General features: G+C 42.7%; 1 protein-coding gene across 5 annotated transcripts in view; it reads right to left on the reverse strand.

Annotated features, from left to right (window-relative positions):
* PSD3 (pleckstrin and Sec7 domain containing 3) overlaps positions 1 to 26,226 on the reverse strand; it is a 164,451-nt gene that overhangs the window by 131,695 nt on the left and 6,530 nt on the right. For 4 of the 5 annotated variants that reach the window (XM_044443895.1, XM_044443894.1, XM_044443899.1 and 1 more), the window contains exon 2: positions 17,964 to 18,075. The exons of the other annotated variant lie outside the window; for it this stretch is intronic. In XM_044443895.1, the coding sequence (XP_044299830.1) occupies positions 17,964 to 18,075 (112 nt within the window). The remainder of the gene's footprint in view (positions 1 to 17,963; positions 18,076 to 26,226) is intronic. 5 annotated transcript variants of the gene reach the window in all.

The following is a 26,226-nucleotide window of genomic DNA, read 5'->3' on the forward strand; positions in this document are numbered from 1 at the left end:
ACCAGTCAAAGCAGGGCTGAGGACAGAACTAAATTCCTTCCAACTGATAAAGACAGGCATTGGCACTAGTCATGTTTTAACATTAAGTGTAGTTGAGCCTTCAAGACCAGGCCTGAGTGACGCCATGGCAGAATCCATTTTCAAAGCAGAGACATCCTGCTAGGAATGTGTTGATGTGGGGAAACCCAGCTTATTTGAGCTTGACACCTTTCCTGCCTGCTTCTAAAGTAATGATCAGAAGTGAGGTGAACCTTTTTGTTTTCACAGACTTCCATTTCTAAAAAGGGCCATGACTGACACATCTTTTTAAAAAGCCAAAGAAATGTGTGCAAATTGTGGGATCTGTGCAAATTGGAAGCCAAAAATTATATAGCTCCAGTGTAATTTGTGCAAATCACACTAGATTGACAGCTTTCTGCTTCCAGTTCATACAAATTGCACTAGTCTAATTTGCACAAATAATGTGATTTGCACACATTTCCTTTAATATAATTTTTTTTAAAAAATATGCAACTTGTAGCCATCTTAGAGGTGGAAGTCTACAAGTGGACAGAAGACATACAGTATTACTGCAAATCGGTGGTAAGGCAGGGTTGCTGAAACAGAATCTGGGGGCCAAACTGTAAAAATCTGTTGGATGGTCACCCCACTGTTACATTCCTCACACATCACTATATCCTGGCTCCTAGCTAGATCACTTTTTGTTATGCTCTCTTTGCTGACTGGCACCCTATTAAGATGCAGCTTTCTTTAGCTTATCCTTGAATAGCTTTTACATGAAAATGAAACAATTGTTGCTTAGGGAACGCTTCAAGTGGAGGTCATATTGACACAATCATCTAGGATGAGACAATGGCCACCTGTCCGCTCACACAATTTTGCATCCTTCCAGTGGTTAATTTTCACTGTCAGACTTTTTTTCTTTTTAAAAATGTATTCCTGTCTGCACTACATTAGCTAACCTTTCCACTGCTAGTAAATGGGGAAAGTCATAAATAAGTAAACCATAGCTAGGTACATTTTGCAGAGTTATTATTGGAATATGCAGATTCTGCTAAAAAAGCTCTGTCTTTCCAGATCAGGTGTTTCTTGACAACATTATTCACCTAAAGGAAGCCTTCTGTTTGAAACACGTCAATAATTTCAAATAAATATTGGTCAGAGGTTTAAGTTTTGAAATCATGGGCTCAGGGAGAGGGAAACATGGATGTGGAGAGAAAAAATGCACAGCAATTGGGATGTACAGTGGTACCTCAGCTCACAAACGCCTCAGTTCATGACCAAATCGGGCCACGAACAAAAATTTCATAGAAATTTTGACTCAGGTCTTGAACTCCACATTGGGGGCTGACCGTGATCGCAGCCATCTCCCCGCCCCCCCCCGAGTGGGGAGATGGTGGCGATCGTGGTGGGGGCAGTGGGGAGATGGCCGAGATTGCGCCCGTCTTTGCACAAGCACAACCACAATCTCGGCCATCACCCCCCCAGCACAATCATGCCCGTCTCCCCCCCCCCAAGCACACCCGCATTTGCGCCCATCTTCCCCCCCCACCCAATGCGCCAGGATGACGGGCACGTGCAGGGCTGATGGGCGCAATCACAGTCGTCCTGGGGGGGATGGAGAGATGGCCGTGATCTTTGTTCTTTGTCAATTTGCTTCTTCACGTTTTTCTGATAAAAAAAAAAAAAAAGTTATAGAAAGGATTAACCTTATTTACATTGAACCTTATGGGGAAATTTAACTTGGCTCATGACCAATTTGGGTCACAACCAGAGTCCTGGAACGGATTAAGTTCATGAGCCAAGGTACTACTGTATTACATGTGAATTTGATGTAATGTGTGCTTCCCTGTCCAACTTAAACTTGCCTTACGGTTCTTTGGGTACAATCTTTTTCTCTACATAGAGGTATTCCTCATGAGTAAACAACAAAGCTCAGTGCATTGGCATACCCAGCCATGATTGAGAGGGATTTGCATGCTGCTCACCTTACCTCCTGCTCTGAAGGACAAGGAAGCTGCACAGAGTGCTTTGAGAGGCATGCACAGTAATTCATGCATTCTCTGTAATTAACTACATCCACACAGAAGGGAAGTCTGTTATTTCCCTGTCCCAGTGTTTCTCAAGCTCTGGGCAATGAATCACCTGAGAGTTTCACAAAATTTGGAAAATCCAAAGGATAATTGCATTCCAATCCTACCCAGACCAAAATTAGGCATATAAATCTTTAGGCTGTTGTTTACTAGCAAAAGATCAGGGCCTGTAAAGCAGCAGAAGCTGTTCGTAGTCTGAAGGAAGGTCTGCTGTTGTTTCATTTCTCAAGCTAAAACAGGTCTGGACCTAAGCCTGGGAGTCTGCAAGATGCTTTGGATTGCAGCACCCATAACACCTGGCTACTGGTTATGCTAACTGGGGCTTATGGGGGTTGCAGTCCTAACCCTTTGGAAAGCACAAGTTTGTCTCACTCTGGCCTATGTAGCTTATAGATGGAAGTCTGTATGTAAGCCCAATTTATTTTCTCCAAGTTCCTTGAAGGAAAGGAAATGTAGTGCCTACTATATGCCAAGGTTATCAGGAATAAGACCTATTTTCAAATGTGGGGTCTAGGAATGAGCAAGCAAGTGATGTCTGAGTTTGCCGATATGCTCCACATTCTTCTTCGAAGCTCATTTCACCTCTTTTGCAGTCCCTAACACAAACATCTTCTTGTTTCCTATTAGGAAACATGTAATCAGGAAAATACATATTTTCAAAATCCACAATTCTTCCCAACTGGGAAAAATGCATACTCCTAAAAAAGTGCAGTTTTCCTAAGCAGGAAAAAAGAAAAGATTATAGACATTCAGGAACATAAAACAAGGGGAAGGAAGTTATGAGGAGACATACAGTAAACTTCAATATGATTGAATATGGCATTTTTGTGCGACCCTAATTTCAGCCAAATGGCCTTGTTTGCTTAGTGGTGGCAAATTGCTGGTTAATTAGCTCACAACCTGATGCAGCACTTTCCAGGTGCATTTGACTTCCACCTTGCATATTCAATTAGTTCTTAGCTTAACTGTAAGCTGTTTAGCCCACAAAGAACCCACAGTGCCTCAGTTTGAACATCACAAATCATCCTCCATTCAGGCCGATCAGAGGTCGATTATGCAAAGTAGACACGACATGCACTGGACATGTGCTGCGACAAATTGTGGGGGCCCTCATTAGGTGCAAACCCATCAATGCAAAGCACTTAGAACACTCAAAATCACAGCACAGTTGTTGAGGGTAATTATTATTTATGCAGCATGTCCTGGCTTTAGCTTCAATTAGAGGCCCAACCGTTTACCATTTGTTAATTGGAAACAAAGAGCAAATGCAGACTCACTATCAATGTCCCACTTCACTTGCACTTAGCAAAGAATCAAAGCTACAATGGGGTGCTCTGGCTTCATTGTGCTCTGCTCAGCCAGCAGCACAGCAGTGTTATTATTCCACTGATAAGAACTACTCTCTGCCTTAAAATTCCCTTGCTACTGCCAAAGAGCCTTGTGCATCATTCCGCTGAGATGGCAAAGCCTGAAAGAGCTTCAAGCCCTTTAAGGCAAACTCCTCCCTCATTCCCATCAAGCCGCACAGCATCAAGTCTTGTTAAAGCTGTGGGTATATCACGTCAATCTGTCCTCCCCAATAGATGCACAACCCGCAACATAACCGTCTCCCAAGCAGTACTAGAACAGGAGCAGCACAATTTAGGACCACTGAAGAAGCAGGGAAATCATACACACTGAAAAGAAACTGGGTAAATCTCCACATATACCTCAGCCCTGCAGGTAACCATTTTGCTATGTTCCACCCCCCCTCCCCCTTTAAGTTTTTCTTTCTGTTGATGAACAGCACATTTAATGCCTCCAGGTTTATGACTGCATGAGAAAGCTGAACCACTGAGGCAAATATAGCCAGGAAGCAGCTGGTGTCTTCCGGATGACTGGTGCCTTAAGAATCCATAACTTAATGGAGCACTGGAATAGATATATATAAATGATTCTTCTTACATGTAACGCTCCAATCAGTAAAATAAAGAAACCTACCACAGACGGCCCCAGATACTGGAATAAACACTAGCCTAGGAAGCAAAGCACATCACAAATCTAGGACATGAGAGGACTAGTATTTTACACACATGTTGTGGGTGTGTGTGTGTGTCTAGAAAACCCTATCATCTCCCTGAACAAATAGATTATAATTTTGTTGAACAGAGGCTGACTACTCACAGAGATTACTGTAGCTCCAGCAGTTACCCATTGGTCAATGAAAACACACAAGATCATCAGTTTATCTAATAAGGATACAGGCTTAATTCAAATGCTGCCGTTCTAAGTCAACTGCAATCAGAATAGTTTCAAATTTCCTGGCAGCAGCAGCCCGCTTGCCCTGCATTGCACACGGTGATGTAAATGGAAGCATTCTCAGCATTATGAAACTGAAGGGAGGACTGCAGTCTCATTCCGGCTATGGTTGAAGATGAGCCCACTTCAGCAGCTCGTAGCAGAATAGCTACGCTAAGCTTCCCCCCCCCACACACACCACTCTCTTTTACACCACATCTACTGGGTATGATTTTTAAGGCGATGTTAAATGATTAACGGCAGTTCATTTTATTCTTTGCAAGTATCATCAAAAGCAGAAGCCAAACAAAAGCAACCAGCAGAGGTTCCATGTGCAATTTATACCGGCTATGCAGCAACAGAGGCACACGGTTGGCATTTTACTGCAATGCTCTCTGAAGAACTTCCACATAAAAGTACAGGCCCTATAGTTTGTCACCACATACCCCTCTGCTGTTCCTCAATTAGTATTTTTTTAAAAAGAGTACAATGAACCCTAAATAATTTAGCAAATAGTTAAGCATTTTGTGAATACATCTGCACACAGAATTCAAGTGGATAGAGGTCCACAGTGCAGCATTACGACGGAGGGAGAAAGTGGATGGGGAGACATTTTTCTCCCTTCTCTCATGATACTAGAAGCTGGGGTTATTCAGGCCCCAGATAAAAAGATTCAGGCCAGATAAAAAGAATGTTTCTTTATCCACCACACAGCTTAATTATGGAATTCACTTCCACAAGAGGGTTGTCCATTTGGGCAATTTTAAAAGGGGACTGGACACATGAATGGAGGATAAGGCTACCAAGGGTTACTATTCCTGATGACTATATGCTACTTACAGTATCAGAGTCAGTGTGGCTATATACACCAGCTGCTGGGGAACATGGGTGGAAGGGTGCTGCTGCACCCATACTGTGTTTGTGGGTTTCCCAGGGGGCAGCTGGTTGGCCACGGGGTGAACAGAAAGCTGAACTAGATGGACCTTGCCAAGACATGAGGGGACGGCATGTAAGTTTTAAATAAATAAATAAATAAATAAATAAATAAATAAATAAATAAAATTCAGCAGGACTCTTCTTACATTCAGGATAAATAGCTTGAGATGTTGCAACTTTGTGGGGGCACAGAAAAATATAAACTATAGCACTGGACACAGCATCACACCTTCCTTTTAAAAAAGCACATTTCCAGCTATTATGATTTCAAAGGTGTGGTTGAAAGTACATGGGCTGCACTTGCTCAATTCTCCCAAGTCAAAGAGCTGGCTGGGCAGTGCTGTCAGAAGCTGGAATAGGGTTTTAGCCCTGGCCATCACTTACTGCCTTCTCTTTAATAACCAGGCCAGTACACATTACACAAAGCAGTAAAAGCAGCACAACAAAGCAATGAATATTATTTTTGTATTATTTGCCTATTTATAAAGGTTACACAATTCAATCGTCTTAGCATAGAAACTGACAAAATTAAATTTTGAGTGAAGACTGAATGCTTAGTATAGAATTTAATTTTGGCAGCATAAAACATGCAAAACATTTTTAACAGAAGTGTGGCTAGAGGAAAAAAGGAAAACACCACATCAGAAAATAATTCTACTAGTGCTTCTCAGTTAAGCAGCAGCAAAAATTGCATGTTACCAATGCTGTATGAAAGTGGGGTAAATACCTTGGCCTTAATACTTGCGCTGATCATAACTCACCATTTCCCAAGACAATCTATTCCACTGCCAAACAGTTTTCACTGCTAGGAAATTTCTTCTAATCTTTAGCCAAAACCTGATTCCTCACCGCTTCCAACTGTCCGTTCTAGTCCTATCCTTGGGAGTAGCACAGAACATGCCTGCTTTATCTTCTGCATGACAGTCCTACTGTCCTCCAGCCTAACATACCCAATTCTTTCAACTCTTCCTCAAGGGAATAATGAACAGGACACATACTCCAAATCCTAACCCAGAACAGAGAAACCCTATTACTTCCCATGATCTGGACACTATGTTTCCATTAATGCATCACGCGAATGAATCACCCTTGTGCAATTCAACAGTTCAGCAGCCAACAGATATTTCTGGCTTGCTTCCTTTCACACACCTGTACCTCATTGGAGACAGCTTGAGTGAAGGGTTCAGAAGGAACTTCTCACCTTACTAAGCAAGTGGAGGAAATGGCAAAGGGACAGCATCAGTGACAACACAGAGATTGTGATAAGACGGCTGTTGGCCAAACAAGACATTTGTGTGTTCGTTAAATATGTCCATGCTGGTCTAGCTATGTATAAAGCAGGGCTGGCTGCTGCTATTACTACACTACTACTCAATTCCATTTTTAATTTTTCTCTGGCAAGAAACCCAGTATGGCTTACAAGGTTCACCTCCTCTCCATTTTATCCTCACTACAATAATCCTGGGAGGATGTTTAGGCTGTGAGGGGAGGAAAGAGATTGGAGGAAAACCTGTTCCCGCCACTGCCATCCTTGGCACTCTGCTGTGTGAAGCAGTTTTCCACCACTGTGGCTTATTTCTGGTAATATAACTCAACTGGGAGGAACAACCTCAGAGGGATGTAAGGCAAGGGAAAGGGTGGCTCTCATTCCCACTTTACAGACTGATACATGTATGTTTAATCAACTCACGTGCATCTAGTTTAGGCTGGAAAGCAACACCACAGCAGGCTTTGCTCCGTTACAGGATCAACCCCACGGGCCAAATTGTATTTCAGAGAAGCTCTTGGGCCACATGCCTGGGATGGCAAAAGTATCAAACATCCCTAGTACAGTTTACCTTGAGGCCCCCACTGCCAGGAACTAACCCTTCTGTTGTGACAGGCCATCGGGTCATCCCTGAATGAATGCCATCCACAGTATCCTATCCTTCACAGTTCTTGTAAACAACTGAGCCTGAGGGGAGGTACTTCAAGCTTTTACAGAGTGGACCAGGGAAAGTGCACAAAATGCTAGCGGAATGGGCATGGCCGAAGGCCCTATGTCCTGATCTATGGCAGAAGCCCACCTTCCTGAGTCCAGGCTGTGATCGGTGATTTCCCTCCACCTCCCACCAGCCACTGTGCCATTGTTGCGTCCGCCACTTCCTTCTTCCCTGTGTGGCATGGCTTAGGGCTAGGGCAGAATACCAACAGCCATGGGCTGCTTCAGTGGGTACTTACCGAGACAAAACCAGCATTTTATAGAAAACAGTTTATACGAAAGAAGGCAAAAATAGCCTTTTTTAAACCAGTTCAGGGATCAAATATCGAATACTGAAATGGAAGCCAGTTGACTCTAATAAAAAAAAATTGAAATGGAAGCTAGCTGACCTTAGTCCAAAAACACCAAAAGAATTTCATCAAATAAGCAAAATAAAAAAGAGGAAAAGGAGATGTTATCATTCCCTCTAATGCTGAACGGGAGTGGCTGGTGCCAATAGGAGTTGATGCCAAAGGAGAACCACCCCTAATGAAAAGGGATGCACCAGTACACGTGGGGGGGATTGGTTTAGAGACACAATTTTTTAAAATTAAAGGCACATTTCCCTCCCACCAATCTGCAAAGGCTTAAAATACCATCGTAGGTACATTATACTAATTCAATAAATAAATATGTTACTTTTATCTCCAGCTTCAATTAAGACATGTGCAATACACTTTCAAATGCCATTATGCTAGCAAGGGGGGAGGAGGAGGAGGAGGAGGATGACAGAAGAGAAGTTGGAAACCCAGCAAATGACAAGTGTGGTGGAAAAACAAAGCCATGAGGAATAGGGGAGAACAGGAACAGAACGGGGGAGATGCCAGGATGAGTGACAGGGGACTCATGAAGGGAAGCAAGGAAACTCAACTAAAAGGAACAGGGAAGGAGTTGGCTGAGTGGATGGGGAGCAGAACTGAGAAGCAGGCAAGGGTTTGCATTGGGCACATAGTGGCTTGCAGGCGCTAGAAATGCTGCAGGAGGACTAGGGTCAGCTATGTTTGGCTGGAAGGAAGCCCAGGAGAGGCAGCTTTTGCTAAAAGAATCTACAGTAGGGCTGTCAGCCAATTATGGAATGTTATCAGATCAAGTAATGATTCAATTAAATTTAAAACAGTAGTACTAAAACTTCAACACAGGTGCTTCTAGAGAAACTAATGGAAGTGCTTCTTTGTTATATTGCATGTAAGTACTCCCTGATTTTGCCTAGAGAACCTGTGGCTCTCCAGATGTTATTTACCTCCTGCTCCCATTAGCCCTGCCTTTCCTGGCCAGTGGCAAAGGATGATGGGAGCTGTAATCTGTCAACATGCCATAGGACCCCAAGCTACTCCCCCACTCCTCCTAGTATTTACTATTTTATTCCTCATTCCCTACTGCAGACACATCCTTTAATCAAGAGCCTCACACTAGCTGCCTTGTACTCACCAAGTACAGAAACAGGCAGTGGCTCACCAAGGTTTCAGATGGTGGCCTCACTCAGCACCTTCTACCTTAGACCTGGAAGCACCACGGATTGAGCCTGGTGCCTTCTGCATGCAGCAGACAATGGGATTCACATGGCACGACAAGCAACCGCTCAGTGCTACCAGCAATTGTTTGCCATGCTCTCCAAGCCCAGCCATGGTGATTTAAATCATGACTTATCATGGTTTAAAATCAAGAAATAACATGGTGGTCTGCTCTAGGGGTTCTGCCTACCATGACGGCTTGTTAATCAAGAATGCTGGTTAGCATGAGTGGCCCTAGTTTGGTGCAGCTGTCAGAGGCATCCCTATTCTTCCCTCCTCCTGCCCCAGAGATCTCCTCTGGAGAAGGAGCCTGGCCAGTGGGCTGGCAGTGCGGCCCAGCTGGTTTCTCCCCCTCCTGCCATGCTTGCTCTCTGGTGCATCTGGAAAGGGTGCAATGCCACCATGCCAAGTTCCTGCTCCCCACTCCTGCTTAAAAGAAAGCCACTCAGGAAGCAACCCGCTGAGCAGAGCTGCCTCCTTCAACGGCACTGCCCAAATCACCGCCACTCCTCATGCCCGGGCCTGGCTCAGGCACCCACTCCTGTCCCAAAAGTGCCCTCTGAAGCAGCAGCCGGGGGCCTGCTTAGCAACCTTCCTCTCTGCCGCACTTTTTATTTTTTTTATTATTATTATTATTATTATTATTATTATTATTATTATTATTATTACATTTCTATGCCGCCCCTTGACGAAACCTCGGGGCGGCTTACAACACGATAAAATACAATGAAATACAATAGCACATAATAAATTACCATTAAATACAAAAAATACATTGGTTTACAAATATTAAAATTATCAGTATAACTTAAGTAAATAAAAATATAGGAGGAGAAAGAGACATGAGCCCTTTGACTGCTGTGGCAAGCAACCACAAGTTCAGGAATGGGATTCTCAGAGAGAGGAGCCTCAGTCTCCCCCACAGTATCCCTCAGTATACCCCTAGGAGGAGCAAGCGACAAGGAAGCAGCGGGGGAGGAGAGCAACCACAATGAGCCCGGTCCTCTGTTGGGTGCATCATGGCTGCTTGGCACTTCAGGGCAAACCATCATGGTGTCTTACTACAGAGGGTTTCTGTTACATGCAAACCCACCCTATATGTTCTACGGCCCTTCCCTGCGTGGGATTGCACCCTTGACTGATAAGCACATCAATTTCAATTGTCCCTTGCAGATTCCAAGCGATGAACACTTGTAGTTCTAACCTGGAGAGCAGCATGAGAACTGATGGATTCTGCACATGCAGAAACTAGAGAACAAGTAAAAACCTTTCAATACAGGGGCATGTGCACAAACAAGCGTTACTGCTGGGCTTTTGCACATCACTTAACGTTTTCTGAAGCCAGACTATTGCATGATACCTTGCATTTCTCCAGAGCTTTGGGACATTCAAATGTCTCCAGGTGGAATGCTCCTTAATGTTTAAAGAAAAAAGAAAATCACATATTTAGTGCACCATGCCCTTAATCACACTTAACTTCTTTGACTCCATCTGAGCAAATATTTTGACTGTTAAACCTTAATAAGCAAGGCTCTAAACTTTAATCAAATAATCAGTGTGACTAATCACTTTAAACCTTTAATTGCAGATTCAGTTCTGTCTAAAATTAATCAGGGAGGCTGACAGTGATGTGTTCCTTTACTCCAGGTCTCGAGTCAAGTCACAAGACTTTATTTTCAAGCCCAAGTTGAGTCTCAAGTCACTGCAAGAAATTTCTGAGTCAAGCCGCTTCACAAGTCTCAAGAGCCAACCTGAACAGAAAAAAGGGAGGTGGCTGTGGAGTATGGGGGGGCGGATAGGACAGTTGTAACCCCCCCATGTTCCCACCTGCACTTCCCTCAGTGATGCATTGAAGTCCTTTACTTCAACCACAATTTGTTTAAACAAAGCTGTGCTGTTATTCAAAATTATCAAGATTGCAATTTAGAAAATTTTCTAAATTTTCTAAATTTATCAAGATTGCAATTTTGATTTTCTCAACATGATTGGCCCCCAGCCTGGCACTGTTATTCTCCCTGGAAACGTGTGGGAACAGAGCAGAGGCAGTAGGCAGAAGAGTTGTTTTGCTTCCTTCTGAGGAGGGCAAACTGCACCAAAAAGAGCTGAAGCCTTCTCCCTATGCAGACAGACCCCGGGTTACGAACAAGTTCTGTTCCTGAGAACATCCTTAAGTCAATAAGTCAGATCACTTGAGTAAGCCAAACATTTCTCTTAGTGTTATATATTTTACCTTTCTATGCATATAAAACACTTAAGAAACACTTAAAGAATCTTAAAGACAATACAGTATTGTAATAATAATAATCATCATCAGTGCTTTTTTTGTAAAAAAAAAAAAAAGGTGCCGGAACTCACATTGCAGCTGCCAGTAAGCACACACACCAATCCCTCAGGGAGCAGCTATCTCTCACTATCAGATTGCAGATCACAGACACAATAGCAGCCTGAAGGCACTGTTAATGATGTTTGCTGCTGATCTGCTATGCCAAAACGGTGCGTTCTATGACAAAAAAAGCCCTGATAATAATACATTAATAATAAAGTAACCAAAGGTACTAAAAAGAGAGAGAGAGAATCTGTAGGTATGTGTATTACACTATTGTAAAAAACCAATAAAAGAAATAGTTCTTAAAACAGTTTGGAACATGCTTCAAATCAGTGTTTTACTGAGTTAAACTAGCTCACTATCATTCTTGCATAGATTATAACACAATCATGAATATGAAGCACTTTGAGGATTTAAAGTACTTTGCTGTTCTTTTTGTTTGTTCATTTTCTGACTAATTTCTGAGTTGCTCTGCTAATTTACAATAAACCATAAGAATGATAAAATGCCACCATTCCAAACAAAAGCAAACCTAAAACAAAATAGAGAAAATAATTTCTTTTTATAGAATCGGGTAATATTCGCAGGCGTCTTGGCCACTTTGGAGGGGATCAAGCCTGCCAAATTCTGCCAGACAGGTTCTGCTTGGTTTGTTCTCTCTCTCTCTCTCCCCCTCTCTCCCTCTGCTGTCAATGCAGCATCATTTCACCATTTGTAATATAGACATGCCAGTGCTGATCAGTTCTCCTTTAGCATTTGCCATTGCAACCAGGGCCTCAGCTGCTACAAGGCCATTTATGATGAGAAAAAGAAAGTGCCTCCACAAACAACCTTGAGGTCTACTTCAAAAAAACAGCTCCAGTGGCAACCCTCCCCAACCCAGCAGCTCAATCAAACCCTGACTTCCCAGCACCATCATAATTAGTTAATGTTAGGCTTAATGTTACCTCATGAATTAGGAAGTTATGGATAAAACAGCATTTCAAGCTTTAAAACAACAACAAAGAGTAGGGAGAAGTCATCTGCCCTTCCCAGAAATTGTTTTTCTCCTTCATCCATGAGGTCCTACACATGCCCCAAAATACACTGAGTTGCGTGTACTTGGGCCGACACTGTGGAACAAAAAGCTGTGAATATTTCTAGCGAATCAGTATCTCTACAAAAAGCCATGAATCTTTCTAGGGAACTATGCACCCACTGATGAGGTATCACTAAACATGTTGCAAAATTCCCTAGAGAGATACATGGCTTTTCATTAAAGATATTCATTTAGGATTTATGGCAGTAAGTACATAACCCAGGGACTACCTGTATCACAGCCCCACTCCCCGTCTCCAACCTGCTGTCCCTCCCTCTCACCGCCTACCTCATGTCAAAAAGCAATTCATTTATAAAACAATAGATATCTTGAGCTGAGTCACATCACTTGCAAGTTGCTCCTGAGTCAAGTCAGGTGAGTCAGACTTGGAAGCGAGTTGCTTAACTCAAGTCTACAACAGTGAAGGCTGATAACAAGCAATGTTTCCAAGCTTTGGAACTCTAGGGGACCTCTTACTTACAAAAGCATATAGCAGAAACATCTGTTTCAGTTCTAGTTTTATTAGATGACCCTCAGGGGAAAAGGATGCAAAGTCCCTTTCAAAAAGGCTTCAAATTTATAAAATATTCAGCATTTTTAAGAATAAGAATTCAAAATAATAATTTGATTTGTGGATCCCTGCCCCATAGCCAACAAGTCATTATTGGAGAGGAGGAATCATTAGGCCACAAGCATTTTCAGCTAATGAATTAATCAACCAAATCTTTAATTGATTAATCAGCGGGGGTCCGTTTTGATCAGTGTAGCTCAGATATGAGGATGTGCTTTTTTATGGGCTATGTTGTTGTAAAAACATGAAAGAAATATTGCAGAAGGTTCTACTTACAAGCAATTGTCTTGATTTATTAAATTGTAAGTTGTCCTGCCCTTTTTTCATTATCTCCAAAGGCCATCTATATTGTTTCAGTGGTATGTGAATTCATTTGATCAGTCAGTTGAGAGATAGATGTTGTTTAATCAGCCGTCATCCTCACTATTAAATAATCTAATCACATCTTTGTCCGTTCCCCCCACCCCATTCCAAATGCTTTTACTGTGCTGCTAATTTTAGCAGTAGGCCAGGACAAGCAGAATAATTTAGTCAAAGAATACTATTTCATGAACAAACATAATTTTAAAAACTCTGCATGACACGAGCCGAGCTTGGCAAGTCAGTAAATATTTCTTATGAAGCACTTCAGAGTTTTTCTCACTTGGAACACCAATGATTTAAAATTTTCCCTAATGAATCAATGGGCCCTTTCTTCTCCCTTTAGTGTGAATAAATGCCCCTTTGGTTTTCTTTGCCTACACTTATTTCTTCTGTTTCCAAAGGAGGGAGTGGGTGACGGAGGTGGGGTGGGGGGGGTGGAGTGAGGAAACTGCTGCCAAACTTAGCAGAATACTGAAAGGCTCTAACCAGTACCCATGATTATTGGGTTAAAATATTGAAAAGAAGAACTTTTGATTTGATTTTGAGCTTTTGATGTTCCATGGGAGGAGAAGGCAGCTATGGCCCAAGTGACTTGTTTTGCACATAATGATAAATCATGTTTTAAATTATTGTGGTTTCTTGACTCATTCATGGATTATTATGACTATTTGGCTAGCAAAGCCTTTTAGCTATTGGGTGATATATAAATGAAATGAAATAAGTAAGTGCTAGTCCATAATTATGGTTTGTTAATCACAAGCAACCCATAAATAGAATTCATGGCTTGTAGATTGTAGACTGTGGGTTATTTAAACTATGGGTTGTCATTAGATGTGAACCTAGAATTGTGGATTGTTAATGGATTATTCTCCCTGGCTGCAGAAGCAGCAGGCAAGGGCAGTCAGTATGTAGCACCACCACCATGTAAAGCCCATTGGGATACAGGGAGACAATGGATGAAGGAAGAGGGAAACAACCAGGATAAGCACGGAGAAAACAAATCTGGGTTAGTTCAGGCACCTTCCAGAAAAACCCTAGGTAGTGCAACAACTATGGTTTAAATAAAACATTGGTTAGTGTTACAGGCAAACCAACCCAGTGTGAACAAGTAGAGGCCTACATAGGTCACCCAATCCCAGCCCTTGGCACAGAGAAATGAGCCACCTTTAGCTCACATTCTTGTTTCTAAGGCTGAAAACAAAATGACAGCCCTTCAGTTCTCTGAGAAAAGTATGAAAGGGTGAGTCACCAGTGGTTGTGATGTGCACATTCATCATGCCATCATCTCCATTTAACAGTTTTTTGTAGTACTTTAAAAACCTTTGAGACCAACCCAGAGCAGCACAAAAGAAATGAGTGCATACACCATAGGAAGTGATGCCTCATAACATATCATCTTAATCCACCAGGATTTTCAGAGTCCAAACAGATGCCAAGAGAGACATAATGCTAATGCCCTTCCATTTCTGTTCTAAGCCCATCCTTTCCTATAATGCATAATAGGAACACAAATTGCTGCCTCCATTGCCAAAGACCAGTGATACACCATAATGAGATGTGGGGGGGGGGGACAACATGGGGTGCCCTCCATCATGGAGACAGCACTCAGCACCATGGATAACTCCTACAAAGCTCAGAATAAAAGCTGTGATGGATAAGGAGTCCTCCTGACACATGACCCACCAGCCTCCCATGTCCCTGGCCTCACCTCAAACCTTTGCATGGTACACACTGTGGTCCTGCACTGGACAGTGATTACCCCACTTTAACCAAAAGGCAGTGACCCCTCTGAGTTTCCAAGTATCCACTTTCAGCCAGGTGTCAGGGTCCAGGGCATGGGCATGGGCACCAAAACCCAGGCAACAGGACCCAAGGCATTACCAAGTCCAGCACCTTCTAAATAACAAGTCCAGTAACAAGTGCAAGTCATAGCCACAGAACAGGCCACAGGCAGGAAGCAGGAGTACATCTGGGAGAAGGCAAAGATGTGGCCACAAGCAAGCCAGAGGTCAAGAACCTGCATGAATAACAGCACAGACAGCAGGTATCTCAGGGCAGGATAACCAAGCAGGGTTCAGGAGCAACAAGGCACGGCAGGCAAGGCATGGTGAGGTGACTAGGTGAGGTAAGACAAGAACTGGATCGGGCAAAGGTCCAGCAGGCTACAAGAACAGCACTCAGGAATTCTGTGTTACTGAGGCAGCTCCTGAAGGGAAAAGTTGGTTCATAGATAGCTCTTCCCCCCAAGGCTTCCAGGTGGTGCTCATCAAAGCCCTGAGTGCTCCAGCAGAGACTAGACCATTCCTGCAACTACCAGGGTGGGTGTTCTGGTGCTTAACCAGCAGGTGGTGCCCTGGAGCTGCCCAGATCCTAACACCAGAAAGGAAGGTCCTTTGTGTCTGCCTTCAGGATGCTGGCCAGTCTATAAACTATCAAAGCTATAAAAATCTTGAGCTAAATTAAAGCATGCATCGCTTACCCTTAACAGTTGTCCTCAAGCTTCTTTTCCTCAATTTGAAACCATCATTTCCCTACCTTGTTGGAATGCACACCTGCAGAGTGGGCATTGCACCGCTGGAAAAGATCCCTTCGTTCTCATATGACGTGTAGACATGCAGGTTCACATGCATGTCTGCACAATCAAGTCATGTGGTAACTGATGTACATGTGGCAGTGGGCTCTACCATGTGAAGTGCTGACACCCTTGGGACAAAATGGGAGCAATCCTAAGGGGAGTCATACACTGACAATGAATGGATCATGGGCGACAGTCTCATCCTCCTCGCTGCTCTCTGTCTATCGTCATATTTAGATACGCTGACAGGAAGCTGAGAGATGGCTCAGTCAGTTGTCCCTACATTAAACTATGACCAGAATGCATAATTCTGACTGAGTTAGAAAGGTGTTTATGAACAAGCCAAAAGTCGACTGTATTAACCCCAACATTTTGCTTTCCTAATCTCCATACTGGCAATCCATTTGAAGGCTGGGTCTTTTTGATCATCCCGCAGCCTCCCTTTCCATCATTTCATGCTTCAATACAAATTTGTATTTCAACAACAGGATATCAAATGTTAGTACAGAGCAGACACACCTTCAAAGCAACAATCACCAGATACACATATGCTGAATATAATGTGCCTACATATCACAAAGACAAGTTTTCTTCTCATGCAGACCTGACTGTGAACACCAATGGCACAGTTGACTCAAAGACAGTCAGAAGTTCTATCCTTAGCTTTAACAACCAAAATACTTTAATTAAAAAAAATACTGCAGAAAATCACCATCACCATTAAGAGAGAAAGCAGAAGGGGAGAGAGGGAGAGCCTCCAAAGGATAACCATAGAGAGAAAGGAAGCAAAAGGGGAGAGAGGGAGGCCTCTAGAGCAGGTCCTCATGCCCCACCCATCAGGAGGGGGACATCTCTCCAGCATTTCCTTACTGCAAAGAGGAGGCACGGGTGAATTTGGATAGGAATTGGAGATATTTGTGGTTTTTTCACTTTCACAGGGTCCTGTGGCTCTAACCCCTATGAATGCGGAGGGGCAACTATATGTGATTTGACTGACATACAAATTCAATTTAAAGACAAATTTCTGTTTTCTCAGGAAGGGAACTTGTTTGTAACTCGGGGACTGCCTGTAACAAAGAAAATCTCACAGAATGCAAAGAGATCGGGGGACTTCTGTACATGAGGTATTTTCCCTGCTGTTTTTCTAAAGCTTCTCCTTCTCCTGCTCTCCTTTGCCAGAGTAAGACAACTGCACATGTTGCCCCCACTAGCCTGGTTTTTCCTTTCTTTGCCTTTCTCTATATATTCCACTCCACAAACCCAAGGTGGTACTGTGATCCAGCAAAACTGAGAATTTACACAGCAGTTTCCTACTGTCCTATCACAAAATAAGGGAATAACAGCTCATTATCCTTGTTTTAATAAAAAAAGCCACAAAACAGTTGCAAAATACGGGAGAGGCTGTGGAGGATGACAATGCCATATAAAGAACTTACAACCCAATTTCTCATGTGGGGAAGCCTTAGGCCAGTTTCCTTGGTCCTGGGTGCCCATGAAGCCTTTTTGGTGAAACAATTTTCCTTTGCTCCACTCCCTGCATGTCTTACATTACTATTACAGCAAACATTTAATGGAATCCCATTTATTTCTCCTATTGCAGCACTAAGGATATCTTACTGAGCTGCACATTTCTTTGCCAAGCTTATTAGCCTCGTTTCAAGGCAGAATAGCTCCTACTGGGTGAGAGCTTGTTTACTGGCTGCCCTACCACAGAAACCGATTGGGGCTTACCCCACTGCCGACTCAAGTCGCTTTAGGAAATGTTCTGGGGGTGCTGGAATGATCAGCCACATGGTGGTGAAACGAACAGGCAAATGCTTCCCAGGAAGTTCACTCAATGATCATCCACCAAGCAAGCCACACCCTGTCATGCTCAAAAGATGCTTGTGTGGATTGCTAAGAAGACTGCATTAGAACTGGTGGAGGTGGGATGAGGTAGCAGCCGTAGACACAGTTAAAAGATCAGTAGCCCTTTCCCCATTTCTGTCTTAACTGTATTAGGGGATACACTAGCACTGATATTCCATCCCACCACGCCATGAATTCTTTGCCAATGATGAAGAGCAACATCCTTCTGAAGCCCAACCCCACAACTAAGGGTCAGCAGAGACTTCACTGAAAAAGAAGTGGTGGTGGTGGTGGTAGTGATGAGGATGATGATGAGGATGATGATGCAATTGGAGTGTCTAAGAGGGTAAATGACAAGTGCTTACCAGAGTCTGAGGAATTTTCATTTTCTGATTCACCAAATAAAAATTCGTATTTGGCCTTGGCAACACTCTGGGAGTGAACTGACGCACCATTAACCCAAACAAATGCTTCTCCCTGAAAAAAATTAAGAATAGAAGAAAAAACAGGTTCAGTTGACCATGGCACATTCCACAGACAAGGCTCTTCTCAAAGAAACTGATGTTGATTTTTTAAAGAAGTACACTGGCCTTGAACACCCTAGAAAGCAAGATAGTTGCCAAACATGTGCATGCACATGAACACCCAAGAGAGTGTGTGTGTGTGTGTGTGTGTGTGTGTGTGTGTGTGTAAGCGGTTTGGAAGGTATTTTTCTCAGCAGCAAATACTTGTTTGTTTGTTGGCTGGTCTTCAACGTATTGCTCTGCAATTATTTGGTCTACAAAAAACAGAGCAATCCTATCCATACTTTCTGAACAGTAAGTCCCATTGGACTTACCAAGATTTCCTTCTCAGTTAACACATAATAGATCACACTCCAAGCCCTTGGATCATTTCTGTATTTAGGTAACTGGACACCTACGCAATGCAACAATTGGGACTAAACCTTGGGGATCAAAATCCATAGCCTCATATGACTCAAATGACCAACCATAAGGCAGAAGCTAGTGAGGGCTGACAATGCAAACTCCATTTTATTCCTGTAGTCAATGAAAAACTGCACATGCTTGGTGTTCGTGCTGTTTTTTTTTTTTTTTAATCAGGGTGGCAAACAATTTAATCACTGCTATTTTTCTGACTGTGGGCAAGCTGTAGCTCTTATGCTTTACCTGTAACTCCCAGCTGGTATTGCCCATTGTGAGAATGATGGGAGCTGTAGACCAAAATACCTGGAGGGCTACAAGTTGCCTGTCCCTGGGCTAGAATAGCAGAAAAGGAGAAATGTTTGTAAAGCACAGAGTGCTGGTGGTGAGTGGGAGGTGAGCAGAAGAGAAATTATAGCTGTGTGCTTCACATTCGAAGCAACATTCATGGCCATGGAAGGAAACCCCACATGAGATCACTAAGTCCAGGGACTAAAGTTATTGAACAGTACCTGAGTGATGCAACATTTCTCTCCCCACAAGTCACCCCCAGAGACATGGCAGTGGAGGAAGCAACAGCTTGCCACATGTTAAATAAGCTCTCTGATCTTGCAAAGGAGTCACTTTCTCTTTAAAAAATAATGGGACAATTCTCCTCAATGCTGGTTAGAGATGGGCAAGCATCACATTACCAGGTCATGTTTGGGCAGCAGGTCCATTCCAAATCAAGATAAATGAGGAGGAGATTCAGCTACATACTACATGATAAGAGTAATGTGTAGTTTGGCTTAGAGTTGTTTTATAAGAGGCTGCTTTGAAAGGCCTCCCCTGCTAAGACTGCTACTGCTATTCAAAGCCCATGGGGACCCTTTTGCCCCAAGAATCTCCCATGGGGTGGGATTTCAGTCCCTGATCCCAGTTTTTCTGGGGCCACCTCCCAGGCAAAGCAGAAAGTCCTTCTATGTCTTTGCCTAAGAGGCAGCCTTGCAGATCTAATCTCGGAAAAACTGAGGCAACTTTTTAGGACAGGGGAGCACATCCCCCATGGGGGCCTTATGGTACAAGAGCTGCACATGAGAGTTTGCCCACAAGAGTTTCATAAAAGGGTTGCTTGGACTTTATTCTAAGCCAGAGAAGGGTTGATGGATTCTAAAATTCATCTCACCAAATTCAGAGCTCATTTCTTGGCCTGAGCAGCACTTCTAACACTCAGCAAGGGAGAGGGAAATTATCTCCCCATTTTTGGTTAGTTTCATACAAGTATTATGATTAACAAAAGGCAGTGGAATATCTGGACACTAAAAAGACACGTTTGTTTCCTGCAGAAGGTACTATGCTGAACTGGAACAATGTTCTTCATTGGTGGGAGTTTAATAAAGCCAGTGACTACTAGGGATTTAGAAATCTCTCAAACCAGACAAAATCACAGGTTTTGCATTAACAAAGCCACCACATTTGTAAAGATTTCTCTACACTTGTCCTGCCAAAGGAACATGGTATCACACTACTGGCTCACAGTAATGACTCATGTGCTTCTGTTCAGGGATTCACTAATCATCATCATCATGGAAAACTGTGTGGTGGATTTTTAGTTGATTATAATCATATGTGGTCTGTTAGGATCCCTTGCTCTCTCCGTGCTTTTAGATGCACACTTTAACATGATGAGAGGCTTTGAAAAGCTGAGAGTAATGCCTCCTGGAGGCCGGACTGCCTCACCCAAGGTGGAATGGTCAAAGTGGAAACACCAGGCGAAGATGCATCCGCCCTGTTCAAGAAAAACGGCTATATCAGCAGAAGGAAATGGATTTCACTAATGGTGATGGGGTGGAGAAACTCATGAAGGGCTGCAAATGGGCAGCAGCAATAGCTGAAGGCAACACTGGCGGAGAATCCTTCACAAACAGTGCCAGTGATGCTCAAGGTAACTGTGGTCAGGACTGCACAGAAGAAGTGGGTCCTTAATCAAATCAAGCCAGAACTTTCCCAGGAAGAAAAAGTGACAAAACTGGACTTTGGGCATATCATATGAAGGCAAGATTCACTGATAAAGACAAATATGCTAGGGAAAATTGAAGGCAGAAGCAGAGGAACAAATATGAGATGGCTCAATCCGATAAAGCAAGGCACAGCCTTGAGTTTACAAGAGCTAAGCAGGGTTGTCAAGGACAAAACATTTTGAAGGGCCTTCATTCAGAGGGTCATCAAAAGTCAGAGATTAGCTTGAAAGCACATAACAACTTTGCTCTCTTATACTAAGTCTCACTCATAAGTTTGCATATGACTGAAACTAAGTACACATAGATCCACTAATTTTATTGAAAAGATTCTTTATATCCCACTTCTGTCACAGCCTATGGTCAAAGCTTTAAGTGACAGCAGCCACCAGCATGCATGTGGAGCACATCAAAAGACAACACATTTCCACAGTGCCCACCCTTCCCCAACCTGGTTGCAGCCAGATATGTTGAACTCCCCCTGGCTATGCAGACTGGAAATTATGGGAACTGCAGTCCAACATGCCTGGTGTGGGTCAGATCAGGAAAGACCAACTTAGCCCATTATTGCCTACTCTGACTAGTAGTGGCTATCAGCTCAGTGTCTTTTTCCACCTTGCAGCCTCAGATCCTTTTAAGTAGAGATGCCAACAATTAGACTTGCAACTTGTGTTCTACTGCTGGGGCATGGATGTTCCCTCTCAGTCAAGCTTACAACAGCCTTGTAAAGCAGGCTGATATTATTATAGACACCCTTGTTCCAAGCAGGGGCTTGCCTAAAGCCACCTAGTCAAATACACAGCTGGAGAAAGATCTAAACTGGGTAGATGAAAGCTCATCTACCCTGCACTACCTTTTGGGATCAAAGAACATGCATTAGTTACTCTGGTAAGAAGCTCCCAACTTCCAAACTGAACTCATCGTTGCACTTCTTCCATTCCAGGGTGGCTCTGGAAAATTGCTAATGACATGAAGGTGGACATGTAGCTAAAATAAGCAATGGAAGCTTTGCTGGTTGTACCATCACCTGTAGATTGTCCTCTAAGAACATCCAGGAAGCAGGCCTTCTTGGTGGTGCCCAACTTGTAGAATCCCCTCCTGGCAGTGCCAACTGCGGCATTTTAGGTGCCTTTTAAAGACTTCTCATCTGAGCCTTCCCTGACTGATTGGACTGTTCAGTTTGTGAGTGTTTATGTTTGAGTTTTCTACTACAAATTATTTAACTGATATGGATTTTTATATAGTGTTATGATTCTTTACATTTTAATTTATACTTTTTGTATTGTCAACTACTTCAAGATACTTTTATTCAGTTCTGTGAAGAAGTTATTAAATTGGTTAATTAACTGTATAAATACAAACATGAATGAGACACAAGTGCTTTTCACCACTAATCCATCTGTTCACACCTCAGCTACATTTGAGTTTGCCAGTCTGGTGTTAGGGCTCAAGCTCACAGTAGGTCCTGAACCTGAAACCTGAAGGATACCAGGAAGAGGTAGCCACTGTGTACCTTCACCTTGCCCTGCCCAGGTGGGAGGACGGCAGACCACCAGCTGGACCAGCAAAGAATTTGCCTCTTAAACAGATCACTACGAGTGAGGTGACACTCCAGGGCTGCCAGAGTCCAAAGACTTAGACAATTTTGCCCCTGTGCTTCTTGTGCCAGCTTCCTCTTCACCCCAGTATGGCTTGCCAGGAGCAGAATCTCTGTTATTTTCTACAGAGTGCCATCCACGTTCCCATGCCTTCTGCAAGCAGTAAAATCAGAGCTCTTGCAAGAATAGTCAACAGAGTGGATAAAATCAATGTTTTTTCTTTTAATTTTAAAAAATCTGATGTTTAAAATTTATATCTGTTTTTTAATTTAAACTGGATTTTTAAAAATAAAATATTTTTTGAGGAAAAATCTATCTAGTTTTCTGTTTAAGATACATTATAGTCCAAAGGTTATTCATCATGAAATAAGGATTAGTTTTTAATTATACAGCATGAGGCTGTATATTCATGCAATGTTTACATTTTTTGGTAAATGGATTCCATTATTCCATTCACAATGTCATGTTCTTCCAGAGGTTTCTGCAAGATTCCTGGGCAATTTTTCTATCTAGGAGATATTACCACAGATACTTGGTTTTACAGTTCTCAGAACTGAATGTGTGTCTACAAAGATCACATGCCTCTTCTTCACAGTAAAAATGTTATAAAATAAACATTCAGAGTTGAAAAAAGACCTTAATCCCATTGTTCCTTTGCAAATCTACATACACAAAAATCAACCCATTACTTCTTAAATGTTAAGTTTCATAAAATTCAATAGAAGCTAAGTGTGAGGAAGGGGCAAGCAGTAAAAATGAAAGTGAAAATTTTTGAACAGAAAACTCCACAAGTCTTTGGATCTTTTTGTGTATGGCCTGAGGTTCATTGCATTATTCTTTCCCTGGAAGAAAAAACCTATAGTGACAGCAGGTCCTAAAAGAGACCCAGTTTGGGAATATTTTAATAAAGTTCTTCTATCTACAGGTAAGGCAGACATGTGTAGAAAATCATGATTTAAATGTAGTCTTACTGACCAGTGATTTCAATCATGATTTCAATCAAATCCATCCTGGCAATCAGTTTTTCTTCTGGGAGCCCATTGGGCAGAAAAGGAGTGATGCTTCTAAAAGGCAGCATGGCCCCACTCCCTTTTGGCTCTAGTCCAGCCCTACTGCTGGCTTCAGCCTCAGCACTGCCATACCCACCATAACTTGTTGCCCCCAAGAGAACCTGGTCCTCAACATGAAGAAGATTCCCCATCTCTGCTCTACAGGGTAATATACGCAAATTGGGCAGACTGCTCCCCCCACTGAGCTTTAGGAGGAGGTTATTTATTTAAACAGATTGATGTACCTCCTTCTAGGCAACAGAAAAAATCTTGCTTACAAATGGGGTTCACCGTAATAAATAAAACAACTAAATAATTTTAACAGTACGGCAGCCATTAAGGGAAAAGGAATAAAAACCAGGACTGGGAGATAAAAGGCGGCAAGAGAAAGGCACAGAAACAAGACAGAAGGGTGAGTAAAACGCAGCCAAGTATTGGCTTCTTCTGAGGTGGGGACGAAGGCATCTCCTGCACAGCCTCTTCGTGAGTTGGGAAAGTACTGAAGCTTTTGTAAGAATTCATACAGCTCATCCTGCTACAAGAAGTAGAAATGTGTTTCGTGCTTGATGCTTGAGGGGCTTAAGTGCAATCCACTGCCTGACTGCACATGATTTTATGACTCAATATAGTTTCGAATATGCCTTTTAGGCTTTCATGTGTGTAAATATTTCAGGGTTGGTGCTATGAATAATCTTTGGCAGCTGGAGAGAGCATGCATGCACAAGGTCCTTTTTAGCCACTTTAGCGAAGTCTTCTGTACTATACACACCTCAGTACACAACAGAATTTAACTTAGTTTTAATTTAGAGATCAGCCTCTTAAGAGATGTGCAGAGTGGTCTCATGCATGCCTACTCAGGAGTGAATGGCATCAGCTTCAGTAGGCCTTGTTTTCTATAAATGAGTTTACGTTTGCAGCCTCCCAATAGCCCTACTTCCCAATCCTATATTATTGTTATTAATTTACATCCTTTTGCTACTTTTCATAATCGGATCTCCCAGTGGATACCTTGATCAACTGCATTTCCAATATTTATTTTATTATACGGTATTGCAAGAGTTGATGATTAAAGCAGTAAATTAAACATGGATGAATAATTTCTGAATTGTTTTTATTTATTTCATTTATTAATTACATTTATAACACTGCAAAGGAACCATGACTTATATAGTCCTCCTCTCCATTGTCACAACAACTTTGTGAGGTGGGTTAACAAGAGAATCAGGGGCTAGCCCAAGCTAATCCAGCAAGCTTCTTGGTCAAGTAGGGAACTGAACCCTGGTCTCTCACCACTGCGCCACACTGGTTCTCCTACACAAGTTCAAATAAATTCTATAGGTCTTACTCCCAGGTTAAATGTTAATATGATTGCAAACCAAGTCCCCATTGGAACAATGGATATGAACAGGTTAGATTAAAGATGTAATCCTATGCTTCTTTGGACAGGAAAAAAAGCCTACGATTCCCAACATATCCCAGCCAACATGACTAGTTTGAGTATAACGGGAGCAGAAAAGGAAACAAATAGGAAAGAAATAATAAAAAGTCTCAAATGCCAATGAAAAGATTTATTGTTGCCCTCCGCATTTTAGAAATATCCTCTCTCAGGGGCCAAAAATCATTGATTCGCTCATCAAAATGCTTGTTTGATTTTTAGCCCCTAATGAAAGATATTTCCAAAATGTGTAAGACAACAATACACTCTTCAGTTGCACTCAAAACTCTGTACTGCATCTTCCCTCTTTGTTCCTTTTTTACACTTGTGCCTCCCGCTCTTGTCTGATTACATGGTGGGAGCAGCGCATCGTTTTCTGTCTAAACATGCATAGGATTGTGCTGACATTTTAAAAACTCAAAATGTTAACACTGTTCGGAAACATTTAAGAGCCAGCTAATAAACATAGAGATTATATTGAGGTGGTCCATGAAGTTTTGAAATTACACATAACCCACATCTTCCCAAAAACTTGTAACTGATAGAAACCCACCCTATCAACCCACAAGCACTATCAAGGTCTTTGTCTCGTTAGCGATAGCTACAATACACAGCACCGCAAGCAAGCGAGACTTAGTGAGATGCAGCTCTTTGCTGGTGCAGCTCTCATCTCCAGTAAGCAAGTTTAGGTTCCTCTTCACACAGGAAACACACAGCTTGCTCTTAGCCATTTCAAGTGCCCCACTTTCCCCCACTGCCTCCTTCTGGGCTCACTCAGGCACCCCCCTGCTCCCTCTGTTTTTCCCAGGCAAATGTTTAAATGTATACCCAGAGGCTGTTTCAGGTCCAGCCTGGCTTGGCTTGGGTCATGCTGTAATGCTTACTGGTGCGTGATTCCCAAAGCCAAAAATAAAGAAATAGGTTAGTTGGGACTCAGTCAAAGAACTGTCCAGGTGACAATCGTATTCACATCTGACAATGATACTTAGATACAGCAAGAGGAGGTGGAGGAGGTATTTTCCATGATCCAGCACTGAGCAGGGCAAGCGTTCTTCCTCCATTGTGACCACTCAAGTAACAAGGTTTTAGCAAAGGGCTGAAGCTCTGTCAGCGGTAACGTTTTCACCACCATTGCAGCTTTGAGAGCTAGAGATCAGGGTAAAAGATGATGGAGAACAACTTCACCCTTGCTCTCGAGAGGGGACAACCTGGGGAGAACTAAAGCTCTCTTCCAGGTAAGAGTGTAGGTCTGTGGCACAAGACATGGCCATCTCTCCCCCAAGAACTATATGGAATGGGGGCGGGGGGGGGCAAATTTATACTTTAACAAGTGAAACCCACCCGACTCCACATTTTTGGTTGTTGCCTGCTGCCTTAACAGGAGAATCCACGGGCTGACAGAGTGAAAGAAGAACCACGCCTGGGAAGAAACGGGGCTTGCAAGAAACTGACACATCTGAGCCCTCTGCTTTGTGTATGTCTACACCTGCTTGGTTCTGCCTATTTCTTCTTCACAATACATGTGATCAGAGTGATTTAAGCTTTGAGATACAATTTAGATATGCACACACAAATTAAGTTAACTTAACCCTTATGCTAGATAACAAATGTTTTAAACCTTCACTT

This window comes from Varanus komodoensis, unplaced genomic scaffold (assembly GCF_004798865.1).
Source record: "Varanus komodoensis strain SLA01 unplaced genomic scaffold, ASM479886v1 scaffold43, whole genome shotgun sequence".
In the NCBI taxonomy this organism is placed as follows: Eukaryota; Metazoa; Chordata; class Lepidosauria; order Squamata; family Varanidae; genus Varanus; species Varanus komodoensis.